Source organism: Eptatretus burgeri, chromosome 6 (assembly GCF_056783735.1).
Source record: "Eptatretus burgeri isolate ZD-2024b chromosome 6, Ebu_testis_v1, whole genome shotgun sequence".
Classification (NCBI taxonomy): domain Eukaryota; kingdom Metazoa; phylum Chordata; class Myxini; order Myxiniformes; family Myxinidae; genus Eptatretus; species Eptatretus burgeri.
The window spans coordinates 19,722,661-19,746,780 of NC_140966.1; the positions used below are offsets into that span (position 1 = coordinate 19,722,661).

A 24,120-nucleotide genomic window follows, 5' to 3' on the forward strand; every position below is an offset into this window, starting at 1 on the left:
CATAGAATCTGGGTTTTAGTTCAGCACAGACAGGGCATGAAGCATTCATTTGTTTAATATCTTCGATAGAATAGTGAAGGTTTTGTCTGCGCACGAAATGTGCCATTCTGGTTACTCCCGGGTGGCACACAGACACATGGAGGTCTTGCAAAGCCCGACTGATTGTCGCCGAACAGTAGACCCGAGAGAAGGTATCTGCAGCAGGGTTTTCCCTCCCGGGCCGGTAAACAATGTCGTAACTATAGCAAGCTAGGTCTATCCGCCATCTCATAATTTTTTCATTCTTAATTTTCCCGTTATTTTTCCCATCAAACATGAATGCAACGGATCGCTGGTCCGTGACGAGTGTGAAGTGGTTTCCCAGTAAATAGTGTCTCCATTTACGTAGGGCTTCGACAATAGCGTACGCTTCCTTCTCTATTGCTGAGTATCTCTGCTCGCTTCCAGAGAGAGTTCTCGAGAAGAACGCGACGGGTCGTCCGGACTGATTGAGCGTCGCAGCTATCGCGTGATCGGAAGCATCCGTTTCCACCACGAACGGCACCGAGCTGTCGATCGATAATACCACGGAATAACCGATATCATCTTTGAGGCTGTGGAAAGCTTTTACAACAGCGGCATCTGGTGGGAAGTTTTTGCAATGCACTAGGGGATGTATTTTCTCGGAGTATTGGGAGATCCGTCTCGCGTAGTAAGCGAACATCCCGATCACCCGACGCATTGTCTGCAGGTCCTGAGGTGGGGGTAGCTCACGGAGTGGGCGCAATCGTTCAGGATCGGGCTTTATCGTGCCGTCGGCTATTGTGTAGCCGAGAAGGTCAATTGACCTTGCCGAGAATACGCATTTCTCGTAGTTGAGGGTCAGATTATATTTTCTAGCAATGCTCAAGAATCTGTCCAGATTCATATCATGTTCCCCCCCCGATCCTTACCGCACACCGTGACATTGTCCACGTAAACAAAAGCGTCTTTGAGGTTTTCATCCGAGATGATGTCGTCCATAACTCGTTGGAAGCAAGCCACTCCATTGGTGACACCGAACGGAATCCTCCTGAATTGGTAGAGGCGTATACCTGCCTGGAACGCGGTGTAAGGTTTGTCTTCCTCTCGGATGGGAATTTGATGATAGGCGCTTCGCAAATCGATGGTGCTGAATATTTTATAATTGGCCACGCGTTCGACCATCTCGTCTATGCGCGGCAAAGGGTAGGCATCGAGTTGGGTGAAACGTTTGACCGTTTGAGAGTAATCGACAACCATTCGTTTCTTATGGTTCTGGTTGGTGGTCACCAACACCTGCGCGCGCCATGGCGAATCACTCGGTTCTATAATACCTTCTTCCAGTAATCGCTTGGTCTCAGAAGTGACGAAGTTCATATCAGCAGTGGTATATCGTCGCGATTTGATCGCTATCAGTTTACAGTCCGGCGACAAGTTAGCAAACAGCAGGGGGGACGAAACCTCTGCGGTGGTCAGAGCATTTAAAATTAGACGAGGTTTGCTTCCTCCAAAGGGTATTTCGACGCTCGTGTGCTGCTTGAGGACATTATGACCCAGAATTACGTCTGCGCATAAATCACGAAGCACCAGTACCCTTACATCCCGATGCGTGTACCCTTTTACGTCCAATTCAACATTGCAGTACCCTCGTACGCGGGACTGTAGTGATGTGGCGGCCATGCATACCGTATTGTCTGTCGGGTGGATCTTCCATTTCCTGCCCTTCGCTAGTGAGCTGTTGACGAAACTCTCAGAGTTACCGGTATCAATCAGAGCCTCAGCCATATGCCCGTTAATTCGCATGTTGATGATAGCCTTGGATAGATTCCCCGGTGAGGCTGCAGTTAGTTTCTTTTGTGAGTAGAGAGCCGCAGAAGTGGGTTTATTTCTCCTTAGAGTAGATTTGCATACCCTGGCATAATGCCCTTTCTTGTCACAATTCATGCATGTGGCATCTCTGGCAGGGCATTTGTTGCGGGGGTGTCTTTTGTACCCACAAAAGAAGCATTTACCAACCAAAGTAGTTGCTCAGGAGTTTGACGAGGTCTGGGTATCCAATTCCTCGGGTTTTTTTCCATCCTCTGTGTCAGGGGTGCCCTGAGGGGTTCCCTGAGTTTCCACCGTAGCGGCGTTCATTAGCAACATCGGTGTCCCATATGACTCAGATTGCTGCTGTGCCGTATCCATCGCTCGAGCCTGGTCGGCTACCTTTTCAAGAGTGGGTTGCGCTTTCTCCAGTAAGCGTTGCCGTATGGGGGCTGACCTGAGCCCTTGGATGAACGCTTCTCTGGTCGCTTCATCTCGGTGTTCCTCGGCGGTTACAGCCCGGAAACTGCAGTCTTTTCCCAACTGCCTCAGAGCTTGCAGGAACTGATCGATTGTCTCCCCGGCTGCTTGCTTGCGTGTGTTGAGAAGATGTCATATGTACACCTCGTTCTTGCGCTTCACGTAGAGCGCCCGCAGCACGTCGATCGCTGCGTCGTAGGTGTCACACTCCGAGAAGAGCCTGAATACACTTGGCGAGACATGATTCACAAGGGCGGCCAATTTGTCGGCTCCCTCTTCGATGATGGTAAGATAGTGTGAGAAGGAACGGAACCAATGCGACCATTTCATTTCCGAGTCAGTCGCGTTTGGGTCTGCGTCGAACCTCTCTGGTTTGTAGATCTTGTCCATCGTTGGTTGAGAGAGCCGAGGGAATCAAATGGAATAAATTGTAATGAAAGCGAGAGAAAAACCTTCGGAGTGTAGGCTTTATTCCATTTGATTGAAGCCGCTTCTACGGGCACATCAGGGGATACAGGTGCAGCAAGAAGTACATATGCAGCAATGTATACACGTGCAGTTGATCACCGCAAAATAAATCAGCATAAGCACGGAGTCCGGTATACTATCAATTCTTACCATTCAACGAGCACCAAGTGGACCGCCGCCTTAAATGACAATGCCCCAGGGACAATCACCCCGACCGTGCGGAGACTTGGCTTTATCTATCCCGTGCACGAGCCGCGCGACATGTGATCGCGCGTCACGACCTTCAATTCACCATAAAGGACAAAGGAAAACATGATCGCTCGTACGCTGCTGAGGTTAAAAGTTAACACCTCCACCACCCATCATCATCATAACATACAGGATGAAACTTTGTCACCACAGCGCCCTTAACCAAGCATGCAGGTATGCACACACACCAGTGGAGAGTCCCATTACAGATACAACTCTATCCATATGTAGCTCTACCCTGGAGCAACCGCCGAGTGTACATCCCGATCGGGACACGAACTGTACCACTCTCGACTGTCGGGCACTCGGCAAGTGACTTAAGCAACAAAGCAAGCATTCCAATGAAATGGTTCATAAGGAACTGTTGGCTTGGCAAGTAATAGCAAGCTGATTGGTAATGCCACACACCCGCAAAAAACTAAACATCGCCGATTTTTTTCACATTTTCAGATTTCATTCCAGATTTCGAGTTACTTCGCCCACATGATCAGATCCTCCAAACTCAAATTATATTTCTATGATATACTTGAATGTCTGTGAGAGTTGATCGTGGAAAATCGTATCGTATAATGCATGAAATCGCTCCAAGCTCCGAATTTGAAAACTATAGCACTTACAAAAGCAATGTACACAGCAATTTGTAGCGATGATGAACAGGCATTTGCTGATGAGTGAGGAAAGTGGAAAAAAAACAAAAACATTTTGAGCGCTTTATCTATCATAAAGTGTTGCAGCCTCTTCCAACTCAAGGCATTGCTGATCAGGCCCAACAAAATGGCGAATTAAAACCTCGGTAAGGTAACCAAGGATGCGCCTTAAGACCCCATCAAGAGTGAGGTGTCCAAGGATGTGCCTGATAAAGGATATAATTAAATAAGACCATTAATTATCTTCAAAAGGGGTGTTTTAATTAACCCAAACACCCAATTTTCATGCATGCACTCTCTTGGAGTTCCTTTAGTATGCATGCAAAGTTTCAGGCTGTGAGGTTTCATAGTTTTGGAGTTGTGGAGGAGACAAACACACACACAGACACACACACACACACACACACACACACACACACACACACACACACACACACACACACACACACAGACACACACACACACACACACACTGATTGATTGACTGACTGACACACTGACACACTCTGACATTTATTAGTATAGAAGATGCTCTCTAAGGAAATGTCCCCTGCCTTTCTACCATCCTAACTCTTCTCTTCTTTGCTCTTATGCTCTGGCCATTGGTTCTGTAACTGTCCATTCTGCTGGTTCTGCATTTATGTTGTGTGTTTCCTCATAATCACCTCCGTTCTAATTGATATAGTCCTTCCTCCTTCAGCGGCTCCTCGTAGCTTTGTCGAGCTTGTCCGTGAATCAATGTCGTTGCTCTATGCTGAACCCTCTCGATGGCACTTCCTCATGTGTGGTGACAAAAACTTTTATAATGTTCTCGATGAGGCCTCACTAAATTAATGTACACAGTTGAAAACAGCTGGGCACAATTGAAAAATCTCTGTGGGCCTGTATTTCTGCTTTTCGGTGTGCTTTGGCATTCAAGGTAATGTCAAAAGTGGCAGCTGTATGGCACACCCACTTTATCAGAATGTCAAGTTGACTTTTCACCTGTTCTTTATGTTTTTTCTCTTGCTTCAACAGAAGAATGCAAAGTCAGGAGTTACCTTAGGCTCTTGTAATTGTTATCTCATCCCTTTCTGGATTGTTTTTCCTCGAGCCATAAATGCCATTGAAATCCAGTACGTTCTATTTTTTTCGTACACATGATTGAGGCGCGTGGAAGAGCGATAGCAGAATGGAAGGGAACAAAATGGAAAGGGGGAAGCACCAACAGCAGAGTACAAGTAAGAATGAGATCAAGGGGAGGGGGGGAGGACACATTGGGGTGAACAAGCTGCACACAAGCTGAATGAAATACAGCAAGAAAAGGAAGGGGGAGGTGGGGATCAAAAAGAAAGGGAACAAATGAAAAGGGGTGAGGGAGAGGGTGGGAGAGGAAATCACAAAAAAACTTGGAAAAGGGGATTGCTTGTGTGCTTGGGAATGGGGTCATTTGGGGTAGAAGAGATCATGAGTATGGATGGGGGGGTGAACTGAGATAGTAGAGAACAGCTCCCTTGAAGCAGTGTGACCACTCCTCATTTTCATAAATGCCAAGGTGAGCCAATAAAAAAAATCCAAGAATTCAAAAGGTTTCAGAAAAGCGATGATGATAGAAAACCTATACGCCAAGAAAAGCTAGAGAAAACCAAGACGCCAAGGTGAACAACGAATCGCCAAGATGTTGTAAAAAAAGCCAGGAGTAGTCACACTGCCTTGAAGCCATGGAGGGAATAATGGGATTCAACAGACTGGGGAAGTTGGTTCCACAGGTGAGAGAAAATTGGAGCAAATGAGTGGTTCTCCAACAATTTGTTATATTACTCAAACTTCTTGGCCTTTACTTCTAAAAATATTTATATTTGTGCCTGACACAGAAATGACTGGTACTTAAGGGTAGGGCGGCGTGCCCTTGAGCTTTGCCTCGAACAAGCACCATCCTCTGGAGTACGTCTACCATCATGTCCCACACCCTTTTTATGGATGCTCATGTCTGTTTGAAAAGGTTGTTTTTGTCACATTTTGAAGACATTAAAGGTTGTTTTTTTTTCACAGGCAATCTTTTCAACAAACATATGAGATTTACCCTTAGTTTTGGATTGACTTGTGGGTTTTTTTTTGTTTGTTTTTAATCTTAAAAGGTTTTTTTTTGTCCAAAAAAAAATGCAAACAAAAGGCGTTTGCCATATTCATGTGCCTTGATGTTTGATATGTTTGAGATTTTGATTTGTCATGAGCTAAGAAAACTTTCCAATAACCCGGCACATTTATGCTTGTGTGTAACTTGCATCTTTCTCTTTTTTTATATATATATATATTTTTTTTTCTCTCCTCATATGGGTGTGGAATATCACCAAGTCGGTTTTCTCTTTGATATAAAATGTGTATGTCAAGAATACGCATGCTTGCAAAGAGGAAATTACATCTTTGATGTTATGTCATGACCTTTTGTTTATTTATTTTGTTCTCAACAGGCGAGATAACACAAAAAACTTCTTGGCATCGGATCTCAGTGTTTCGTCCTGGCCTTCGTGATCTTGCCTACCAGTATATCAAAAAGGGGTACGTAACAGGTAGTTACGACTGTTTTCCAACAACAGCACTTTCTTGTGTCGGCTTCTATAACCGTAACCTCTTTTCAAACGCTCTGTGTATGCAGGTGCATTTTGCTGGCACAGCGGTATGCCTGATGCTGCAATAATCTAATGAAGTATAATCTTGCCATGCCGCAGCAAACATTTCCTTTCATCCATGTCGACGATTGAAATGTTTGGCACAAATTATTTTTCACTTTCCGCAATAAGTTTGTGTTTCCCGTGTTTTTGCGCACGTCGAGGTTACCGTTTTTATATCTTCTTTGCAGAAGCAAAGTCATTATCATCTGCTTTTTGTATTCTTGTTGTATTCTTGTTTTACTTTTACTTATTATGTTTGCAAATGCGTACATGTCGCCCATAATCATTTTATGAGATGCTAATTTCCATTGCTTTGAAGACCTTGTCAGGCAATAATTAGTATCGATGTTTTACTTGGGAATGTGGTGCGTTTCATTCCCTTGTAGATCCCGGGTGTACGTTGAAGGCAGGTTGGACTACGCAGAGTATGTTGACAAATATAGCGTAAAGAGGCAAGCCACAAACATTCTTGCAGGTATCGTTAATTATCAGTTCCTTTTTCTGTTCAGCTTTTAATTTGGTCATTTGTCCACCAAGTTTCAGCGGTATATGGTATTGGACATTATGTAGACAATTGCACACCCACAATTGAGAACATGTATAAATCCACAGTTATGCAGTGGTTTGGGAATATCTTTATCATTGCGAACTCCGATGTGTACTATTTAATATTAAATGGATAAAGTTTTCTGTTTTATTGCTTAAGCCTTACACCAAACCCAGCTTAATAATTATTCCGGTTGATCTCCTCATGCTCATTTCTACTGTCAGTTGATCCACGTGTACCGTGCATGCAGGAGCTTTTCCACTGTACCCAGCAGCTGCTTTCATGATGGCTGGTGATGTCTTTAGTCTGACCAGCTGATTATAAAATGAATATGATCAAGATGCAGATCAAGATATGTTGGTGACACAATTGGGTGTGGGATTAGTTTGGGCTGTTAAAATTGCAAGTCTTTAAAATGTCCCTTTCCAATGCAAACTTAGTCTTCATGTTTTGATGCATCGTGATTATCGCTGGTTAATGTGAGACAACATGGGCCACGTGTTGGGACCTTAGTTAGACAAAGGTCTGTCCAGGCTGTTTCCACTCACATCATGCTTGACAGCTCGCCTTCGGCTAGCTTGACTCTGCAGCTGTATGCACTCAATCACTTAAGTCCACAAAAAGGCTCCACTCCAGGATCCATGCCTCAAGCAAATATGCCACTCCTGAAGGCCTAAAACACCTGTGCCCCACACTGCATGGGCCTGCATGACCCAGGTGTTCTCTGTTCCAGTCCAGAGCAAACCAAATCCTTTTTTCTCTGTACTTCGTTCAAAACCAAATCCTCTTTATGTTGAAACAGATTAAACATTCAAAAGCAGATTAAATGTAGCCCTTCCCTTCTGTAATTTGTCTAAAGCACCCACCTCTCTTTCTCTTTTTCTCTTTCTCTTTCTCTCTTGCTCTCATGTACCATCGTCTTCACAGAGCGTTGGTGTCACCGACACAGCTTCCTGAGCAAGGGTTGGTTATACTGGGTTGTTTGCTATTGCCTTCCCAGAAATTGTTAGAGCAGGAATTTGGAATTTGGTCACCATTGGATCTTTAACGTCCACCAACTAATGCCTGTGGAAGGGACGCCCAGTTTAACATCATTCCGAAGGAATGATGAAGCACCTTGCCTGTGAAACACTGTGATGACAGAATATAGCTGGGTCAGGATTTGAACCCAGGAGAGACAGCATAGAGGTGAGTGTGTGTACCTCTCGCTCATCCTGCCAGCCCCAAAGATCCCACCATTCCTCCTCTATTACTGTAATCTCTTAAATCATTTCCCTTTGTAATCTGGTGATGTGTTTCTTTTATAAATCGTTCTACAGCTCCGAAACTAGCGAATAAATAACACTCTCTCGCCTCAACCGAGCTTATCCTAAACCTCCACTTTCTGAGTCAGACAAATCTTTCCTCGACTTTTTTGAATTGGGTTCACCATGAGCAACAGTTTTCCTCTTGGGAGCCATGGTTAAAAATCACTCACGGCAATAATAACCAAAAAGAAAAGGTATTGATTACGATTACACGGAAGATTACACCGAACGTAGTGTTGATGCGGAGATAGGTACATCATTGTACAGTACTGCACATGCTGCATTTCTCAGTTACCACCGGCACAGCAGCAGTGCCGCTGATTTACAATTACACTGATGAGCCAAAACATTATGACCACTGACAGGTGAAGTGAATAACATTGATTATCTTGTTACAATGGCACCTGTAAATGGGTGGGATATATTCAGCAGCAAGTGAACAGACAGTTCTTGAAGTTGATGTGTTGGATGCAGGAGAAATGGGCAGTAGTAAAGACCTGAGCGACTTTGACAAGGGCCAAATTGTTATGGCCAGACGACTGGGTCAGAGCATCTCTGAAACGGCAAGGCTTGTGGGGTGCTCCCGGTCAGCAGTGTTGAGTACCTACCGACAGTGGTCCGAGGAGGGACAAACCAGCGACAGGAAGTTGGGTGCCCAAGTCTCATAGATGCACGAGGGAACGAAGGCTATCCCATCTGGTCCAAACTGACAGAAGGTCTACTGTGGCACAAGTCACAGAAAATTTTAATGGTGGTCACGGGAGGAATGTGTCACAATCCACAGTGCATCGTCGCCTGCTGCGTATGGGGCTGCATAGCCGCAGACCGGTCAGAGTGCCCATAATGACCCCTGTCCACCGTCGGAAGTGTCTACAATGGACACGTGAGCGTCGGAACTGGACCTTGGAGCAGTGGAAGAAGGTCGCCTGGTCCGATGAGTCCCGTTTTCTTTTAGATCACGTGGATGTCCGTGAAAGTGTGCGCCGTTTACCTGGGGAAGTGATGGCACCAATATGCACTATGGGAAGACGACAAGCCGGTGGAGGGAGTGTGATGCTCCGGGAAATGTTCTGCTGGGAAACCCTGGGTCCGGCCATTCATGTGAACGTAAATTTGACACGTGTCACCTTCCTAAACATCGTTGCAGACCAGGTACACCCCTTCATGGCAATGGTATTCCCTGATGGAAGTGGCCTCTTTCAGCAGGATAATGTGCCCTGCCACACTGCACACATTGTTCGGGAATGGTTTGAGGAACATGATGAAGTGTTCACGGTGTTGCCCTGGCCTCCAAATTATCCAGATCTCAATCCGATTGAGCATCTGTGGGATGTGCTGGACCGACAAGTCCGATCCACGGCGACTCCACCTCGCAACTTACAGGACTTGAAGGATCTGCTGCTAATGTTTTGGTGACACACTGAGGACCAACAGCATATTAGGCAGGTGGTTATAATGTTTTGGCTCATCGGTGTATATGTGTAAAGTTGAAACTGTTAACAATAAATCATCTTTTTTCTCCATCGTTTTACGCTTCAGTGTCATTATTAATGGTGCACGAGAAACAACTAATGGCTCGTGGTGGGAGATAACCGTCACGATTGGTCAAAATTAAATCCCGCGATAACTAAATCGCTTTGTCAAAGCTTATCCACAACAAGAGATTGGCTTCGGTTGGTCAAACCCATGAGATTCAAACCCGCAATATATAAGGGTTTACTGTACAGCAATTCCGACCTGATAAATGGAACACGACACTAAGCGTCATGTGTGCATGGTGTATAAAATCAAGCACAGCCGTGCAATCTCCATAGACAAACATTAGCAGAAGAATGAGCCATACTGACGAGCTCAGTGACTTTCAACATGGCACCGTCATAGAATGCCACCTTTCCAACAAGTCAGTTCATCAAATTTCTACCCTGCGAGAGCTGACCCGGTCAACTGTAAGGGCTGTTATGGTGAAGTGGAAACGTCTCGGAGCAACAACAGCTCAGCCGCGAAGTGGTAGGCCACACAAGCTCACAGAACGGGACCGTCGAGTGCTGAAGCGCGTATCGCGGAAAAATCGTCTGTCGTCGTTTGCAACACTCATTACCAATTTCCAAACTGCCTCTGGAAGCAACGTCAGCACAAACAATGTTTGTTGAGAGCTTCATGAAATGGGTTTCCATGGCCGAGCAGCCGCACATAAGCCTAAGATCACCAGGCGCAATGCCAAGCGTCGGCTGTAGTGGTGTAAAGCCTGGAGTGGTGTAAAGTTCACCAACATTGAACTCTGGAGCACTGGAAACACGTTCTCTGGAGCGGTGAATCACACTTCACCATCTGGCAGGCTGACGGACGAATTCGGGTTTGGTGGATGCCAGGAGAACATTACCTGCATGAATGCATAATGCCAACTGTAAAATTTGATGGAGGAGGAATAATGGTCTGGTGCTATGTTTCATGGTTCGATCTAGGCCCCTTAGTTCCAGTGAAGGGAAATCTTAATGCCACAGCATATAATGACATTCCAGACGATTATGTGCTTCCAACTTTGTGGCAACAGTTTGGGGAAGGAACTTTCCTGTTTCAGCATGACAATACCCCTGTGTACAAAGGGGTTTTTGGTTCACTCAGGGTTTTCACTCATATTAAGTAGAACGGAGTAAGAAATGGAGAATCCGTTGTCATATAAGCGAAATACCCTTGAGTATGGCGTTGAACACCAATCAAACAAAAAAACAATGACCGTTTAATGTTGAAAAAAAGAATCTGTGATCACCAAAGTCATGTAATGTGTATGCTAATAACCAACAAGCATGAATTTGCTGCACATCCTGTGTTAAAATTGCATGGCAATTATTAAACAAGGGAATAACCAGTGATGTCAGTTTGCAACATTGATTCGTTCTTTGATCTTAAATTAAATAACACAGAAGCTTGGCAAATGCTACATGCTTAATTTGATCGGCCAATGATCACTCTTCCTTTTACTGGAAAAGAAATCTATATGACAGTTATTAAACAGTCCACCAAAGTCTTGAAACTTTGTTTTTCAGTTTCTTCAAAATTGACTTATCCTGACATCTCTGGTTTTCCCCTTGTGGTCTTCATATATATATATATAGATATTGTTACGAATTTCGCCCACCCAGTGTGCGATCGGCCACGTAACTCGAATCGTGACGCGTCGCCCACCGGAACGGACAATTCAGTCATGACCCTCCTGGAACTACCGCCAGGAGGCAGTCACGGGTGAGGGTTTAACCTCACCACAACACAGTCCGCATTCTACCCGCGCGGAATAGGGTGAATCGCCAAATGTCGATATACCTGAGTACCCACGTGGGTAGCGTACCGAGGAGTTGTACCACGCCGCAGGTCGACTTCGGACACGAACCGCTTAAGCGGCTCGTTCCGTGCTAAAGGGATAACCGAGCGGGGTTATCGCCGACCTCGACGGTTCAGTTTTACTTATCGGGTGTTTCAACCCACTACCAATTCCTTACGTGATGCAAGATGGAAATTTCAACCAGAGGAAAGGACACAACGAAACGGGAAACAGTTTGACAAGGATATTTAATTCGCACGCAGACAAGCACGTATTTACAGTTATACAGTAATGCACGTACACAGTCAAAGCAAGAACAACACGCAGAGTTAAAACCGGATAAAGTAATGTACAAGCACTTATACGGGTTTACTTAATAGACTGGCGCCACACACACACATTTACACCAAAAGCAAAGAAAATGCAAGCCACCCTCACAGGCAAGGAGGCAGACAGGTCCGTGGACCAAATGAACGTGGGACCTGGGTGATCGGCCAGGTCCACGAGACCGAAGGGGTCTTACCCGTGCCCTCGTGGCGCGATGGCGGACGAGCCGCAATGTCCGCGTAACGTGCCTGACTCCGTGCCCCTGGTATGGTCGGTGAGCTCCTTTGGCGTGCGTTGCGCAGGCACGTGTTGGTCGGCACCACGGTTGGGTTGGGGAACGGACGGGGTTGCCTGCGCTATCTCAGCGTGGATGGGGGGGGGGGGAATTGTTGATGCTCGGGTTCGGGAAAGGGGAATGGCGGACGCTCCGTCCCGCTCGCGGAGTCTCGGGACCGCACCGACTCCGGCGAACTCTCGCCCCTAAGTCCTCTTCTGCGTCCCTGCTACACTCCGCGACTCGTCCCTCGACCTCCACTCCGAGCTCCGTCCCCTTCGCCGTCCGATCCCCGCAAACACACGACTCAGATTCCACGACTTTCGACTAGCGCCACTTTCTGCACCCCTTTCTGCACACCCGAGCGGCGTATTGCTCGCGTCTTTATAGACCGGGGGAGGAGCTTGTATGCAGATTCGCGGATCAAAACGCGCTTGGAGGTGGGGCCACGCTACCCGACGTTCAGCCATTGGTCGGGAAAAAAGGGGCGTGAGCCTCTCCTGATCCGTTTTTCCTCTCCCGTAAAGGCATCCATTTGTACTCGCGGCTTTACGCGTTCGGCAAGAATCACCGAACGGCCCTGAACAGCACGACGTTTGGTGTTGACTGGTGGTGTGGTTGATGGTTGTGAAAGGAGAAAGGCGAAGGTGGTGGGGGGTTTGCTGTGGTGGTTTGGTTGTTGGAGGGCGTCGTTTGGGAATGGCAGTGAAATGATGTTTGCGGGGTGGAGTTGTGGAGGTAAAGAGGCGAAGGTGGTGGTGTTTCAGTCGTTGGCGGCTTAATGGTCCAAAATAACGATAGAGAAAGAAAAATGGCTTACTCAAAGCGTCGCAGCCTGAATGAATTACACATATTCCCTCTAAACAACGGGTGTGGACTAACTACACATGAACTTATCGATATATCTAACCTGAGGACCTTTCTGGTGTATTGCAAATTTCCACAGCCGTGACAATATATATATATATATATATATATATATATATATATATATATATATATATATATATATATATATATATATATATATATATATATATATATATATATATATATATACACGCACACGCTGTTGCTGATGATTTGCCAATAAGCGATGAAACCCGTGTGGTAGCTGATGGGGTGTGCAGCATTGGTATTGTTGTGTGTGTACTATGTGTAAACAACTTTATAGTTGTTGAGGAACTCTGGTAAGGGTTTGAAACAGCGTTAGCACCTACCTTGTGTAAGTCTTCTTGGGTTGCTTTATGCAGCTACTTTGACTTGAGCAGTTTTGGAGGGGTCAATCATATATATATATATATATATATATATATATATATATATATATATATATATATATATATATATATATATATATATATATATATATATATATATATATATATATATATATATATATACATATATATATATATATATATATATATATATATATATATATATATATATACATATATATATATATATATATATATATATATATATATATATATATATATATATATATATATATATATATATATGTCTGTGCTTTCCCCTACTGTTCTTATCTCCACTCCACTCCCCCATTCCCCTCCCCTACCCCCACCTTCACAGTGTATTTCAGTTGATAAAGTGTTTGAATTATTGAACATCGTGTCAATATAGCACAGATCCTCCTATTTCCAGGTTTCTTGTGATTCTATTTCATAGTAAGACGATGCTTAAACCCCGGAGAGCAAACGCTTCTGGACATCCCAGTTGGCTCATACCGACAGTCTTGGTGGTCGTCTACATATTTCGTACTCTATAAATTGCATCCTTTGTTTGTGCATTTTTTTTATCGATATTGATGTTTATAACAAAAATGAATTTGTCCAAACCGAGTTATTTTTTTATTTTTGTTTTATTTTTTGACCCTGCACTGTATGAATTCTTCACAATCAATATGGTACCATCTTCAACTGTTTTTAACCAGTGGTTTGGGAGGAGATACAAAATTGGCATAGACATTGGATCTTATTGTTTAGATTCCAAGGTTGAAACTCGTGTTATTTATATGCCAGCTCAATATTTATTAAATATTAATTTTGCTGCAGTATTTTTTTTTGTTTGCTTCAAGCTTTTCCTGAGCAGTCTTTTTGTGCTCTGTTTCAGATCACATCATCTTCTTGAGTGATCCTCACAAAAATGAAGAAGAATGAAGAATCATCATATAAGCATTGGATATTTTTCTGTTAATTTAAATCGGTTGTTTTAGAGTAATGTGCTACTTTTCATTATCTTAGAGCTTACTTTATGCCAGATTTTCTTTGTTCTTCCTTTTCCACTCCATTGAGATTTGCTGTGCTTTGGCAATTTACAAGTAATGGTATATTGTTCCTATCCAGTCGATGTATTTATTTGCCAATACAGTAGATTTTAAAAAAAGTATATTTGGTAACTGCTTCAACTTGGGAAATGCTTTCATAAACAACTGCATATTTTGTGGATTGAAAACAAAAGGACAAAAAATAATGTAGCATAACAAGGATTTCCTTCTGAATTTGTATTAAATTGTCATTTGTATTCTAAAGTTTGTTGTCATAAGTTTGAAATGGCTTCATATTGTTCATCCTGCTATATTCTTATCACTTTGGGAGAGCAGCCTTGAATATATGCGTGCAGGACGTATGGAGGATTGAGAGAATGTAGGAATGGCGGAGGGGTCGGGTGAGTAGAAAGATAAATTGTCAGAGGAGGAAAGAAGGAAATGGTAGAAAAGCAGATTTGTGTCCTGAAACTGCCAGAAGTTGCATTTTAACTTTTATATGTATGTTACGGGGATCCGGGTGGAGCCGATCAACACTCCCGCCCATACGGTGACCAATATAGCGACAGAGTCCTTGGGACTGTAACGTCATCTGCCGGGAAAGCCCAATAGATCTTTTCATCAGTGTTAAATACAGGATGACTCCAAGGCTGTCGCCTATGATGAGTTTTTCAGTTCAAAAGAATGGGCCGAGCAAAAACCCTTGACAAACCACTGCGTTCGTACCCTCCTAATGAGTTTTTGGCGCCAATTTCCAATATTCGCTGCTTTACTCCTGCCGTAGTTTTATGTCCCTAATTCTGGACCACACACCAACCAACACTTAATAGTGAAATAAAACAGGGTTTATTGAAAGGGATGAGGAGACAGAGAGGAAGGTCACTTAAACAGACCAAGATGAGACCAAGAAAAGTGACTGTATTCAATCCTGCGCGTCTCTCGTGTAATTTTGGTGTAATGCCGTTACCTTAGGTCCACTATCTCATGCACAAAGAAGGAAGAATGGGATGAGAACGAAAAGACCTTTCCACACACGGTGCTTGCAAATGGTGGTGTCAATGCTGACGGGCTCATTCACGGGACGTGTCGTGCTTCCCCGTCCGTGGCTCTTTTGGGGCCCTCAGTGGCATGCGGTTGCCTCTTCACTTGTTGATGCGCAGATGCGGCCAGGGATTCTCAAGATTTAAACGCTCTGTGGTCTTCATTCGGTCGCACCACTTCTTCTCAGCCATTCTTCACGCTCGTGCCAACCGCTCAACTCACTTTCGGACCACTCAAGACTCACCCGCACCGATTCAACTCTCCTCTCCTTTCTCTCTTCTCTTCTCTCTCCAACTGCCTTCCTGCACGGCTTTTTATAATAGTCCACCACCGTGCTCGTTCCCACACGCTGATTGGCTATGTGCCGTTCTTGTGGTGGTTTTGTTTCCTCTCAGGGTGGGGTAGCGGAGGGAGTTCCCTGGCTCATGCACAGTAGCTGATTCACATGTTTAAAATAACACATTCAGACAGATCACAAATGGGAAACGATTTCGAGGATTAGGGTGGAAGGATGTTGGTGTGTTTTGAAGACCAATTACAGAAGGGCAGGAAGACAATTCTTCTTTGCTAAACATGCTTCGACACGTGTTCTACCATTTAACATAAAAACCAAACACTTATACTATCACATTAAAAAAAATCAAATAACTAGTTTATCTTACCCCTGTTAACCCCTTTGGCTGTTCCCATAATAATATGTAGGTATGTATGTACGTGTATGCATATATCCGCGACACTGCTCCCAATGGTGTAATTTGGAAATCACATTTCGAAGGCCTTTTTGGCAATGCTGACCTGGCCCCTCCCCTTTGATAAAGGAATCATCCACAGATATGTTTTTCGCTCACTGATCGTCATCGCTGCTAAGTGTGATATCATGCTACCCACCCTCATCAGACCAGCATCACAAACCAATCAATTGTTAGCATGCTACCCAACCTCTCCCTTAACCTGACCAGTTTCTATCTACTGAGGAAACTGTTACATCATCACCCGATTGTCATAACATTTGCACTCCAAACATCAGTGGTGGAACAGTAACTTTGAAGATTCTCCCTTCCTGCATGGTAACCCTAATGTGCCTTTTACCAATATCCTAACAATTATCTCGGTAGGTGGAGGTTATGTTTTAAGCACTTGTCTGTCTGTGAATAGGATATCTCAAAAAAGTTGTGGACAGATTCTGACAAAATTTGGTGGACACGTTGGGTGTGTGACAAGGATGAAATGATTAGATTTTGGTGAAGATCCGGATACGTGAATTTTAAAGCGATTCTTCACCATTGAGAGACACGGCCAAGAATGATATATAGCATAATATTTCAAAAAGTTGTGGATGGACTCAGACGAAACATGGTGGATGAGTTGGGGAGGTGACGAGAACAAACCAATTAGATTTTGGAGGTCCGGATCCAGATCCGGCTTTTCAGTGGGATACAAAACGTAAACTGTTCAGCCTGGTTGGCGAATGCGCTCTTCCGACTGTCATCCTGGTTTGCTCTGACTCTGACCTCCCCTGCTTTTTCCACATACTACATTAGCAAAAATGGCACAAATACACTCAAACAGTGAATTGGAAAAATAAAAAGGCAGATAGGGACACAACGTAAACACAAAAGCAGCACGACATGACTACTTTATTTTGAAAAAGTATTAAATCCAAGCTTGGCAAATGCCCTGGACATTTCCTGATTCTGTACCCCACCACACCCCACCCTGACTAATTACATTATTTGAAGCTAAGATGCTGATGTATTCATTTTGAAATGTAATTATGGTGGGTTTTTGGGGTATTTTTTCTACTGTTGCAAAATAAGTTTCAAATTTTAAAAGTTCTACTCGACTATTTGAATATATGTTCTTCCTCAAATATACGTGGTGAGGTCGACTGGTACTGAGCTGCTGCTCTGCTCTGTCCACGACACTTTTCCACCACCCTCGTTCACCAGCCATCTCTGTCAACTTTCCATCCACCTCCACCTTTCTGATATCCCTCTTCACACAATTCTCCAATCTCAACCACGGTCTATCCCTTTCCCTCCTGCCTCGCTCTTTCAACACATCCCTTCTCTTCGGAAGTCTATCCTGCTCTATCCACACTTGCTGCCCTGCCCGTTTCAGAAGGCCCATTTACCAATCTCTCCATCAAGCTCATCTGCACACCAATGTCCTCTGTCAGTTCCTCCAATCTCTAACCTTGGCTTTTCACTTCCCCAATCCTCCTGGGCCAGTTGTTCTCACAGACCTGCAGCCTCTGTTGTTGCTGATATCTCAGTGCCATCATCTCCAGGCCATAGCGCTGTGCCAGCATGACACACGACCTCAGGACTTTCCCTTTCAACTTCTTCGATGTCTTTCTGTCCACCATCAAACCCTCCACTTTCCTACATGCATTCATGCCCATTTATAACCTCCTCTGTATTTCTTCCTCCGAACTCTCATCACTTGACATCGTTCCACATCCATCTAGATACACAAATCTATCTCCCTCCCTTATCTCCTCAAACTTTAATCTGTTGTTCAATTTCTCGTTCTGCTGTCTGCCCCACGTTACCCCAGTCTTATCCAGGCTTATGTTCACTCGATGCTTCTCAAGCACCTCCTTTCACTCGACTGTTTGAATATTATTTATTTTAATCAATGTATGCTGACAGTTGGGAGCATTATTCCACAGCTGCGAGTACCACTCAAGAGTTAATGCAACTCGTGAATTAAGTGTTTTTGTGGAAATGGCTGTTTGGGTGTCATGTGGGGAATGCTGGTGATGACAATGAAAGTAGTTTTTGTTTGAAGGTCATTTCAGAAACTGTACTTTATGTGGCTTTGTCCTTTTTCTTTTCTTGTTTTTTTTTTTTTTTCTTCTACCAGTTTCCTCTTTCTCCTTTGTACTTTTTTGTAAACCATTGCTTGCTCTCTCTCATGTTTTGTTCTTGATGAGGCAGAATATTTCAAAATCTATAACACTTATATGTTGTGAAAAATACAATGACGTGCATATTTCAGTCCACTGCAGGACGAAAGCATCCCTCTGTCGTGGTTACGAAAGGGAATGTTGTTCAACGGAAGACGACATGTAACACAATGACCCTGACCGTAGGTCAGGCAGACCCTTGAAAAATCAATCAAGATGTAAGAAAATCCCGAAAAGGATTATTACACCAAATCAAAGCTCCATGATTTAAGGAATATATTTAGGTTGGTTGTCAGGGAATCTCCTGAAGAGTCCGTTAAGCCATATATTCAATGGAAAACATTGAAGAGCATCTCCATACAAATCTTACACCACCATAGTCGATGCATGACGCCATGCAATAAATTGCTATCCAGGCACCAGAAGTGTGGAAAAATAAATAAATAAAGGTTTTGTGGAGTGGTGATTCCAGGTACACATTGATTTTTTTTCAAGGCTGATATGAGATGTATAGAACGCCATTTACAGGCTCAACAATAACATACGCAAAAAAAATCTGAAAGACCCATCGTAGATATGTGCATCGAGTGAAATGGCAGGTAACCTCACCTGGCAGCAAACGACAGTACAAGTCCAGGCTGGGATAATGGTGAGAGGAGTGACGATAAATTAAATGGCAGCACACCACGGCTTGTTATGCATAAATTTTAAAATGGTATCCGGCGTTTGAAATGCATCGAGTTTGAAATGTGCCAGACTTTCTTAGGAATTAACCTGACTAATCTCTTTTTTACTTTAAATATACAAAGTGAGAAAAAGATGGGTACACTGACGAAATAGTACTGTTTGTAAAAAAAAAAAATATTGGTATCAACTTCCATTGGCAGACTTTGTTACTCGTGCCCAAATAAGACTTAGTGAAGTCCAAAGAGTGCAAATTATTGGGACTAGAAGCACCTGCTCCCTACGGGAGCCGTCAAGGGGGTCATGTTATTATATTCATGCCTATTTTACTTTAAGGGGTCCCAGGATTACACACCCCAAAATGGTTGCGATCGGTTCAGCCGTTTTTGCGGTACCTGGGAACAGACAAACAGACAGACAGTGAATTATAGTGAGATGCAATGGAAGGTTACGCTAATTTTTTTGGGGATTGTTCGGTCGTGTTTACCTTTTTTTGCTTGTTTATCTTGTTAACTATTATGGTGCCAGAACCAATATGGCATCATGGGTGATGAAACCCCTCAAAACTGAAGAGGATTTCATAGTGGATTCATCTCTTGATTCGAAGGAACCAGGACTGCTGTGGATTCAGGAGTTTGGAGTGACCACTGGACTGTATCTAGAAGAGCAACAAGAACGGATGTTCCAAAGCATCATCAGATATAAAGACAACGCCAGGCTGATGAGCGTCAATGGAACATCGTGTGCAAACTGGACTGACTGAATACAGCTGGAAATATTACCTATATGTTCGGTGTTGTACCTATTGTGTTGAATACAGTTTCACTGTCCAATTGCTACGAGTGTTGTGGTCATTGTAGCTTACCCACAAGTCGCTGACACCAGGTAACAAGTTCCTGGGTCCAACCATCAACGTTGTAAGCAATATGATCTCCAAATATCAACATCTCCATATTCTAATATATTGTTATGTAAGTGTGTGTGTGTGTGTGTGTGTGTGTGTGTGTGTGTGTGTGTGTGTGTGTGTGTGCGCGCGCGCGCGCGCGCGCCTGTGGTGGGGGAGGGGGGTTAGATATTCCCATACACCAGATAGAAATGTATGGAACAGCATGGTCCATGTTTGAGTAGTTAGCCCATCTTGATGTAATAAGTAGGGACACGTCAGCTTAAGAATGTCTTGTTTGTATGTGCACCATGCAGGGGGTGGTGCATAGTAATAATTAGGGATTATGGTGAAGGAAATTGTGTGTGTAACCCTTATGTAAACCTCTACCAGGGGCGCCTGGAAACTTTGCAAGAGGAAGAGGGGAGCGGAGCTGTGAACGCATCCAGGTGCAGTGATAGATGCCTTCAAAGGGGCAGAGTATTGCCTCGGGAGAAGAGTGAGGAGCCTAATCATGGCGGTTGGGCATGTGTGAGGGAGTTTGAAACGAGTCTGAGAGGATCATGGAGTGTGAGGAGAACACACTCTGAAGAGAAAGAGAACTGAGGAGAAAGAGGACCGTCAAGTTTTGAGAGTCTGAGGAGAGTTCGAAGGAGTTTGTCCTGCTTGCCTGTCTTCGTCATGTGCTTGTTCACCCTGCCTGTCTGCCTGCCTTTTTGTCGTTCCTGCCTGGCCCTGTTCATTTATCTGCCCGTGTGTCTTGGTCTCCTCATCGTCCTGCTTATCATCTCCTCATTACCTACTCATGGCTGCTCCGTACCCATCCTTTCCACCCACTAACACCAAAGGAGTCCCCCGGTTTTGGCCCCTTCCCATCTGTGACTGAGTCCAGAGTGTGGCGCCATAGCTATTATTCTTGTTGTATATAATTATTTATTATTTGCATTTCCTTCCTTCCCTCCCAACCTGCCGTCGTATTCCTTCTGCCTGTCAATCATCCGTTGTTTTTGGTTCAGGAATAAAACCATTTGTATTACACGAGCTAAGGTTCTCATGTTTCTCCTCACGACACACGTGCGCATTGTCCACCATTAATTTGTAACGTCTCCACAGGAGTTAAGCCATTCCGAATATCGCAGGATTTTATCCTCCCGCCCCGACAATCTTGACATTAGTTGAGCCATTGACGCTGCAATATTCGAAGAAATGCAAAGCAGGAAGTGTATGCAAAGCCAAAGTTACAACCAACACGTAAAGCTATAGCCAGTAATGGCAAGGCTCACATCAGATGCTTCGGCCACCATTTTCTTATTGCGGTCATGTAAAAGCTCCTTCCCCTTTTTGGAGGATATTTAACATGAGGCACATGACATGCACAGCCCCAGATGAAGAACACAAGGTGGTCAAAACGTCTGATGATAGCCTTGTCTCGTGGGCACCAATACCAGATGGTGGTGCTTTCATCTGTAAATGTGGATCATCCCAACTACAACCAGTTTTTGCCAAAGCAGGAAGCCATGTGAAGTATTTTCTTTACCAACCTGAGCTTGCAAAGACATTGCAGAAACCACAGAGAAACTGCCAGCCAACCACACTTTACGAACAGATATCAATGAGGAATTTGTTTTATTTATTGTGGGAATAAAGTTGTTGTTTTTTTTATTTACAGGAGCAATGCTCATAAAATATCAAACAAGAAAAGGAGCAATCAGAGATTGCAGACCCTTGCCAGGACTTATTTTGTGTGGTGTATTTTGTGTGGCGTTTGTGTACTGGTGTGTTATGCAATTAATGAGACATAATCACAACTTCCACTTTATAACTGCTGGCAGTGATGACCGGGTACCAAGACGTACCACTTTGATGCAACCCCACTTTGATCGGCCACCTGACCCTGACTCATGACGTTTATTATTATTATTATTATTATTATTATTATTATTATTATTCAATTTAATTTTGAATGGGATTAAAAGTTAATTCAAATCAAATGGAAGACCAAATATCTTCCATACATTACTAAAACTCTCATCTTGTATAAATATATATATATATATATATATATATATATATATATGTGTGTATGTTCCCGAAATACAGCCAAAACGGTACACGATAGTGCAAAAATTTTAGGGCCACCTTACTCAACATTTGCCTGTGGTGTGCAGTATCAAGTTTCGTTCAAATCGGGCAATGAAAAAATTATTTAAAAATCAATTACTGATTCAGTCAAGTCCTCTTCGGGAGTATTTGATCAATGCAAACAACTTCAGCAGTATAGTTCACTGGAGCTATCTTTTTGTTTTTTTCTTGAAATGATTTTTTTTCATCAACCGCTGTCACAAGGGGAACTCAACGGGTTCACGGGTCATCTCGTAGGTTATAAATATGTGGTAGGTTATAAATTTATGGTAGGTTGTAAATTTGTGGTTGGTTATAAATTTATGGTTCGTTGTAAATTTGTGGAAGGTTGTAAATTTGTGGTAGGTTGTAAATTTGTGGTAGGTTATGGATTTGTGGGAGGTTGTGAATTTGTGGAAGGTTGGAAATCTGTAGTAGGTTACAAATTTATGGAAGGTTATAAATTTGTGGTAGGTTGTGAATTTGTGGAAGGTTGTGAATTTGTGGTAGGTTATGGATTTGTGGGAGGTTGTGAATTTGTGGCAGGTTGGAAATTTGTGGTTGGTTATAAATTTATGGAAGGTGATAAATTTGTGGTTGGTTGTGAATTTGTGGAAGGTTGTGAATTTGTGGTGGGTTGTAAATTTGTGGTAGGTTATGGATTTGTGGGAGGTTGTGAATTTGTGGAAGGTTGTAAATTTGTGATAGGTTATAAATTTATGGTTGGTTGTAAATTTGTGGTAGGTTGCAAATTTGTGGAAGGTTATAAATTTGTGGAAGGTTGTAAATTTGTGGTAGGTTGCAAATTTGTGGAAGGATGTAAATTTGTGGTAGGTTATAAATTTATGGTAGGTTGTAAATTTGTGGTAGGTTATCAATTTGTCTGTGTCGGAGTGGCCACCAATCCAGGATTGTGCCGTGCAGCACAGGAGACTGCTTTGGCAGCACCAACGCTCTGCACAGAGTCTGGTCCTAATGGATGGATGGATGGATAAATTTGTGGAAGGTTATAAATTTGTGATCGGTTGTAAATCCAAACCTTTAAATACGTAAAGATATGCCATGGGGCCATCTATTTATGCTGTTTGGAAATATGGCCGAAATTGTCACCCCCATCCATTCCACCCCAGTGTTTCCATGTAAGCATTGGCCAGGGGTATGTTCAGTTACCAAGTAGCTTGCTGTCGATCACCAAACCAGCCGTTCCTTATCAACGGGTTCGAAGATGCTTGCTTGAGTGCTTAAGCCACTTAGCGAGCGCTCTATAAGAAACTTGTTTACTGAACACACCCCGGGGTTCCACCGGGGGAAAAAATTAGATATCCCTGAAGGGAGCGTGGGTTCGGGGGAGCAGCGAAAAGAGCATCGTTTAATAAACAATCTGATGTGACGCACATTCGAAAAAAAGTTTCATATGGCTTCAATCACATCGCAAATAAGCCAAAGCAAAAGGAAGGGGGGAAAGGGGACACTCCCTGGTGATGATGTTGTGAAACAGACGTCACTTGCCTCACAACCTCAGGGCAAACAGGGTTCCATTTTAAGCGACCATTTGTTGGAGTTCTTTTAAACATTGATGTGAGCTTGTCCTGCATGTGATTTTGTATATGCATGAGTTAATTAATAAACACCTTTGGATTCTGAAATTAATTACAAGGACCTCATTCAGTACACATGGTAGCCTACGTACCTGTACGTCGTCAGCATCATGAGCCAGCAGCGGTTCAGGTGTGAACTCCAAACGGGATAACCAACCCCAAATTTAAAGAAAAACCCGTTTGTTGGGGTTTTCAAGTTCTTTGTCACACAATAAACACAAGAGGAATGAATATTTTATGGGGTATGTGTTCAGTTCCCAAGTTTCTTGCAGAACGCTCGCCAAGCGGCTTAAGCACTCAAGCAAGGAACGGCTGGCTTGGCGAGCGCTAGCTAGCGACTTGGGAACTGAGCATGTGCAGCAAGTGATCAATGGTTGTGTTTGCCTAATGGGTCTGCGAGACGTTCAAAATGTTCTCGGAATGAGATACAATCCTCCAACACGACATCCGAAATCATGTCCCACGTCCTATGTGGCGATGCGGAGCACTCGCTGATGCTGCCCAAGCAATAAGTGGC

At 43.6% G+C, this 24,120-nt stretch overlaps 1 protein-coding gene across 3 annotated transcripts in view; it reads left to right on the forward strand.

Moving 5' to 3' along the window:
* The window catches only part of SSBP1 (single stranded DNA binding protein 1), a 67,231-nt gene extending 52,602 nt beyond the window's left edge, over positions 1–14,629 (forward strand). For 2 of the 3 annotated variants that reach the window (XM_085884218.1, XM_085884219.1), the window contains 3 exons: positions 6,101–6,188; positions 6,688–6,776; positions 14,212–14,629. In XM_085884218.1, coding sequence (XP_085740344.1) covers positions 6,101–6,188; positions 6,688–6,776; positions 14,212–14,258 — 224 coding nt within the window. In that variant the 3' untranslated portion in view covers positions 14,259–14,629. Of the gene's footprint in view, positions 1–6,100; positions 6,200–6,687; positions 6,777–14,211 lie in introns of all 3 variants that reach the window. The other variant, XM_085884221.1, reaches the window with a different exon arrangement.
* The last annotated feature ends 9,491 nt before the right edge of the window (positions 14,630–24,120 follow it).